Source organism: Tamandua tetradactyla, chromosome 7 (assembly GCF_023851605.1).
Source record: "Tamandua tetradactyla isolate mTamTet1 chromosome 7, mTamTet1.pri, whole genome shotgun sequence".
Classification (NCBI taxonomy): Eukaryota; Metazoa; Chordata; class Mammalia; order Pilosa; family Myrmecophagidae; genus Tamandua; species Tamandua tetradactyla.
This window is the reverse complement of record NC_135333.1, coordinates 68,620,917-68,627,949: the sequence shown is the minus strand read 5'-3', so window position 1 is coordinate 68,627,949 and position 7,033 is coordinate 68,620,917. Positions and strand designations below refer to the sequence as shown.

The 7,033-nt window shown below is 51.3% G+C and overlaps 1 protein-coding gene across 1 annotated transcript in view; it reads left to right on the top strand.

Annotated features, from left to right (window-relative positions):
• Window positions 1-3,284: 3,284 nt before the first annotated feature.
• TNFRSF1A (TNF receptor superfamily member 1A) overlaps window positions 3,285-7,033 on the top strand; it is an 11,633-nt gene continuing 7,884 nt past the window's right edge. Inside the window, exon 1 of the mRNA XM_077169790.1 lies at window positions 3,285-3,633. Within this exon, the coding sequence (XP_077025905.1) occupies window positions 3,595-3,633 (39 nt within the window). The 5' untranslated portion in view covers window positions 3,285-3,594. The remainder of the gene's footprint in view (window positions 3,634-7,033) is intronic.

Sequence of the window (7,033 nt, the reverse complement as noted above, 5' to 3'; positions counted from 1 at the left end):
TCCAATGCCTGAACCTCCTTTTCCTTCCCAACTTTCATTACCATCATTGATCCTCCCTCTCCGTTGAGTCTCACTTACCACCCACCTGCAACCTAGCATCCTCACCGGCCTACTTTCCCCCACACTGCCAAGTTCTGATGGGGGAAGATGAGACGCAGGCATGTTACTTCTGGAACCCCAGAGCCTTGCATATTTTCGTTCTCATGTCACTATGAATTGGGGAGCAGAGGGAATCCTCCCAGCTTTATCAAAGGAGAAATTGAGGTCTTGGGAGAGGCTGAGGGATGTTTGCGTGGCAATTCCAGTTTTCTGACACACCCTCTGTTATTGACCCCCCCCCACACACACCAGTCCTGGAACCCAGAAGCCACCTTTCCTCATCGTCTTTGGGGAGACTACCCCACTGCCTTTGACGTGTTCCCCTTGACCACAGTCTTCTTGCCTGAGGAGCTGCATCTGGGGAAGGGGGAGAAGGGAATGGGGGAGGCAGCACACAGGTAGAGAGGGTGATGATGAGGAAGTGGTCAGTTCTGACTTCCCTTTCACAGGCTCAAACTGATGAGGGGGAAATAGTGGCGTCACAATAGTCTCTTCTGGTAGAGCCCTCATGTTCAGCTGCTGCCACAGCCTTGGCCTTGGCCTCAGCCTTGGCCTTGGCCTCAGCCTTGCCTTGTCCTGCCCCATGCCTTCATCCCCAGCTCTCCCTCTCCCCTGGCTCAGTAGGCAGGATTTGCTGGGCAAACCTGGGTTTAATTGGACAACTGCAAACAGCTTTCCTTTCTCCTCCATGCCATGCTTGGGTGTCCCCTTGCCTGCCTTCATTTCTACCTTGGGGTGCTCCCTTATCTCTATCTCTTATCATGGGCTATCCCCAAGAATCAGAGTATTAGAGAAGGAAGGTTTAAGTTGGCCCAGTCCAACAGCTTCATTTTCCATATGGGGCTTCGTGGGTGAAATGACTTTCCCAACTAGGCTAATTCTTTGTAGAAGCAGCCTGGAACCAAAGCCTCCCAGGACCCAGCCTGCCTCCTTGTGACAGGGAGTCTGAATAGCAGGGCTAGGTTAGAATCCATCCACCTGGAATTGGAGTCCACTGCCCTTGTGTGTGTGTGTGTGTGTGTGTGTGTGTGTGGGTATGCGAGTGTGTGTGTGTGTGTGTGTGAGAGAGAGAGAGAGAGAGACAGACAGACAGAGAGACAGACATGTTGGGGAAGGGGAAACTGTTAGCTTAAGCTCCTTTCTCTTCATCCCTTGCCCCTACAAACCCTACCAGCCAAATCTGATCTCTTGTCTGGCCCTCTCCAATTTCTCCACCTCTTTTCTTTTCTCATCACTATTATTTTTTTCTTCCCTGGAGGGATTATAGTCTTATTCTCATTTCTTTCATGAGACTAGTTAGTTATTCATATTCCTAGATTTACCCACCTTTCACTAGCCTTTTTATTTTTTAAACAGAATTTTCTGAATAAATTAATGCTAAATTCCTCAAAATGCTTAAACTTATTGAGTAATAAGCATTTCTTCTAAAGAAGGAAAGAAATGCCCCATTTGTGCCAGGCTATGTGTAAAGGCTTTGGTAGTTGGCACAGACTATTACAAATCCTTTGCAACAACATGAAGTTGTCATTAATTATTTATCACAAAGCATGAATATTGCTATCACTTACTGAGTACTTATAATCACACACTTACTAAACATTCTACTTGGATTTCATTATCAGACTTGGTTTTCTTAGATCTTTAGATGAAGAGCCTGAGACCATCCTCTCTTCCTCACGTTGGAAACGGGGCACCTGGCCCCAGCACTTTATTCTGGTAGCTCTACATCTTCAAGGATCCTGCCCTGGGCCCCTCCTGCCTTACTTGGGGCCACACTGTGGGTTGTAGAGATGAGTGCCCATCCCTGGGAGTCCAACTTCAATGCTCCAGGTCTCCAAAAGCAGGAAGGTGGCGTGGAGTGAAGACCCCCCTCTGCGAGCGGTGGGGAGACCCACAACCACCTTCTCATTTACAGAGATTCTGCAAGGGGGTGGCAAGAAGAGTCAGGGAAGGTGGACTCTGGGTGGGGCTCAGCTGGTGGGTCAAAGGGAGAAGGAGCCAAGCTGTGGTTTCAAGCCACAGAGTCCTAGGGTCTCAGTCTTCCCTGCTCTCCTGACATGTCTAGTGGCCAGGGCAGCTGGAGGACTCACCCTGGGTGTAGGGAACATTGTTGTGCCCTGAGGATATTTGGGTGAATGTGGTACTCCTGTTGTGGGATTCACTTGGGAAATGTCCCGCATAAAAATGGGGAGGGGGCATAAAATATCCAAAGAATCAGGTGTGGGGTTTAACTCAAAGGGACAGAGAGAAAAGGGGCAGTGTGTCTATCACAGCCAAAGGAACCCTGGGACTGGAAGTTGAGAGTGTAGGGTTAGGGAACATGTTGTGTGTCTCTGGGCCTCAGTTTTCTCATCTCCAAAATGGGGTTCCAGTGGATTATCTCTGTTCAGGAAATGGCACTGGGAATGCACTAATAATACCTGATGTGTGATATCTATACTTTCCAAGCATTTTCATGGACATAGTCTCATGAATCCTCGCAATATCCCTTTTCCTGGGTAGGTGGGCCAGACTTTGCTACCCCCATTAAGAGATGAGGAATGGGGCTCAGTGGAGGTCTTTCCTGAGGTTGCACAATGGGTTAGTTGCAGAGCCAGGACCAGCAGCTAGAGGACCTGACCCGGCAGAAGCTGTGTGACAGTCAGAGTGGAGGTCTCAGGGCCCCAGGTTGCACACAAAATTGGGTTAGGATTTACTCCGAGATTTGGGTTGGAGGGGTTAATTTCCCAGAAAAATGGAAGATTAGGTGCCAATGGGGAATGCTAAGTGAAAAGGGAGGGTTCCTAAAGAACACTGAGTACTTCACACGTGTCAGACACTTTTTCTTTCCTGTGTCAATAAATCCTGACAGCGATCCAATGAGATGTTCTCCATTTTGCAACCTGGGAAACAGGCTCAGAGAGGTTAGGTTACATACCTAAGACTACCCAGCTAAAAAGTGAAGAATTCTGTATTGGAAGCCAGTGACTCTGACTTCAAAGCCCCGGGTCTTTCTGATCCTTTTGGAAAGGGCCCGGTGGGGGTGGGGAGGAGCAGCTTACTGTACTTTGGTGTCCCCTGGGAGTAGTCAGACTTGCGGGCTGGAGGCCTTAAGCAGCTGGATCTGGGACTCCTGGGTGCCTGGCTGGGCTACAAAGGGTTAAAGAACCTTCACCCACCCCCTCCTGCCAGCTCCCCAGGCTCTTCCTGTCCCTGTTGCAACACCGCCTCCGACTGCCTCCCTTCCCCTCCCACCTCCTCTCCTCTCCCGTGGCTTCAACTTTTTCAGAGCTCTCTGGACTCAGGCTCTAGTTCTGGCCTTCGTGGTCTGAGGTCCCTGGAACCAGTCATAATCTTCACCTTGGAATTCCAACCTTCACCCCCACATCCTCCCAAGGCCCTGGCTCCACTGGAGGCAGCACAGATCTCGAGGACCCAGGGACACCGCGGCCGCCGCTGCTGCTGCCACTGCCCTGAGCCCTGATGGGGGAGTGAGAGGCCACAGCCGGGCCGGACATGGGCCTCCCCACCGTGCCTGGCCTGCTGCTGCCACTGGTGAGCTCAGGGGTGGAGGGAGGAGCAGGCTGGTTCAGGTGGAGGGTGGGACGGAGGTAGGTGGGAGATATATGGGGCCGGGGTGCCACCGGACAAGCGGACCCTCCCCTGTAGAGGACTGAGATTTTTCGGGCTTTGGCCTGGCCGTGGCCTCAGGCCAGCCTGGTCCCAACTCCAAATACTGTCAGAAGTTCAGGTTTCTCCACTGAACCACTTCTTTGAGGAGGGGGCTGGCCAGAGGCAGTAGGATTTAGGGGAATGGGAAGAGAAGTTTGAAAGGGAGAGCATAAAAGGGTGCCCTCGTCCCTGACAGTCAAGGAAGTCACAGATAGGGCTGTGGGTATCTGGGAATGTGGAGCAGGTGCTAGGCCAAGGGTCGGGCAGGTTTGGTGGGGAAAGGGAAAGAGTGGGAGAAGGAAGGTCAGTCATTCCAAGAGTCCGGATGATTCAGAATTCTGTCTCTCTGGTCAGCGGGCTGGCCCGGGAGTGCGGTGGGCCGTAGAGAGGTGAGGCTGCCGGGGAGCCTGCCTGAGCAAACCCTGTTAGACGGCTGGAGTTGGATGGCTAGTGAAGTGGGGAAACCGAGTCCAAGAGAGGGGATGGGCTAGTGAGGCAGGGCCACCTCTTGGGTGGCTTTTGTGGAGTGGAGCTAGGGAAACGGGTGGGAGCAGGACAGCCAAGTGGAGAGGGGACGTGGCCCATGCCCGCCCCGGGTCCAGGGCCCCCCACCTGGCCTCTCTGGACTGGCCTCCACACATCTGGTCAGTATCCCTGTCCCCACCATCCCAGTCCCCTCCCTACAGAACTTAACTGCACTCCTTTGGTTTCTTATTCTACATCTCAGTTTGGGGAAGTTGGAAGAAAGTTGTTTTCGTCACTGGAAAATGTCCCTTTCTCTTCCCTCCTCCTTGTTTCAGTGTATCCTTGACCGTCTCTCCGCGGAGTCTGTGGCTTGCCCATCCCGGCAGATGGATTTTCCCTGCCTGTGTCGGCCAGTGCTTACCTTTCTCCTAGGTCCCTGCTCTTCTCTGGCCCACTGCTTGCTCCCCCGTCTGACCTCCCTTCAGTTTCTCTCCCAATCTTTCTTTTCTTTTCTGCCGGTCTCCCTTCTCAGAGTCTTCTTTTGGAAACCCTTTTGTCTCAACTTCCATCTTGCTGCCCTTCTGCCCAGCTCTGACCCCCCTTTCTAAGCCCTAGCGCCCCCAAATCTCCTCTCTCAGTCATGATCCTTCCTCGTGGTCTCCCACCTCCTGTCCTGTCCTCTCTTCCCTTCTCCGCCGACCTCACCCAGGCTCTTCCCACCCCCGGCTGCCTGCCCTCACTGTCGGTGTTCTCACCGGGATTCTTCAGTCCTCTCACCCGGATTCCAATCGCAGCTCCCTCTGTCACAGTCGCAGACAGCCTTTGAGCTCGAGCGAGTACCTTAACCTCTCCTTAGTGTCTTTATGTGTAAGACGGACATAATAGTCATTACTGTATGGTGCTTTTTTCACTTAAATTTTAAATGTGAACATTTTAATGCTATAACATACAATTTTCCTTCTTAACCGTTTTTAAATGCATGATTCAGTGGTGTTAATTAAATTTAGCATATTGTGCTACCTTCACTATCATAGTGCTGTTTTGAAGATGAAATAGATCCATACATAAGTACTTATTCAATTTATAAAGCGCATACTCTGTTCTAGGCACTGGATTACAGCAGTGAACCGACAAAATCCATGCCTTCCTGATGTTTACATTCTAATAGAGAACTAGGGTATAGCCAATAGAAAGCATTTAACACAAGTTCGCTTCTATATTGTTATTATTAGGAGTGTTGGTAGTAATTACTCAGTGGCCACCCGTGTTTAGAAAACAGAGGGTAAAAGTATCCTGAACTGACAAAGGGAAGTGCCCAGGGGCTGGGGCTGGTCCCGCCTGGGTGGGGGTGGGCAGTGGCAGAAAGGAGCCTGGGGCTAAGCAAGGCCTGGGTTAGCCTGTCCAGGAGCTTTTGGATTTCTCACCATTCATTGGAAACAGAGCACCTAGTGAGGGTAGGGGACAGGGAAGGACGCTAGGAAGAGTCGGACAAAGCAAATGGGAGACTGATCCCTGCTCTCAAAGAGCTGACAGCCTAGACAGTTTACAGCCCCCCAAAGAGATTTCAGAACCACTAGAGGAAAATAGCCACAAAAGCACTGTGATGGGGTATTGAAGGGAGGCAGAACCAGGGAGGGGAGTGAGCCTCTGACCCCTGCCCCTTATTTTTCCTCAGATCTTGGCTCCCACTGCTCAGCTCAGTGAAATCTGTGAGCCCCCCCGACAGGTTCGGGTGGCCTTGGCTGTGGCCCCCAGTGCTCCCTTAGATCATAAGCTGACAGTCTTCTTGTCTCTGAGCCAGCTAAGGGCTCTCAAGAACATGGGCTCTGCATGATCTGTCTCAGTGTCCCTGGTACCCAGTGCAGGGTTGAATGAATATTTGTTGAATTCATTAAGACACAAGGAGTTGGTCAGATGGGAGGAGGACAGGAAAGCCTCATAGAAACAGTGGATTGGGAGCTGACATTTGAAGTCTGATTGGCAGGGTGGCTAGAAAGAACGGAGTCAGAAGAGTAGGGAGACTAGTTTGAGGGAGGGTGAAGGAACAAGCAAGTGGGATTTTGTTTTGGGGGCACGGTGAAGGTGGAGGCAGGAAGCCGAACACCCTGGCTGGAGTGGAAGGACCGCCTTGAGGAACAGTGAGACACGAGAATGGAAAAATTGGAGGGAGTGGAGGAGGGGATGAAGAAAGTCTCTTGAATATGTTCCCAGGTGGAGGAATTTATTCATCCATACATTCAGAAAATATTCTTTGAGGGCTCTCTCTGAGCAGGGGCTGTGTTCAGAATAAAAGCAAGGCGTCACTGCAAGTACTCAAGCAGGCTAGGGGTGACCCAATGGAAACCATGTTTGAGGTCTGGTCTGGAGAGGAAGATTCACACACATGTGGGTGCAAGTTGAAGCCTGAAAGCAGATAAGAAAGTGTGTGGGATGGATGGAGCAGGGAAGACGCTGGTAGCTGAGCCTTTGCTGGAAGTCGGTTGCAACAATCCAGGTGGGAGGCAACTCATGGGCATGGAGAGGACTGAGAGAGGACAAGGAGGGACAGGCAAGATGAACTGGACAGACTGAATGGGCAGCGGTGGGGTTGGGGGCCAGCAGGAGAGAAGGGTGAAAAGGCTCCTGGCGATGTGACATTTGGTCTTTGATGAATTCAGTTTAGGGCACGTTAAAGGTCAGGAAAGTAGCCAAGTGGAAGTGTGAATCTAACAAGCTAGAGCTGAGCTTCTCAAGCTTTCTTCTGCTTTTCTATTGTTCATTTGTGCTGCCTTCAATCCTGGGTCATTCTCTAAAGGGGAGGACTGTGCATCAGAAGGTC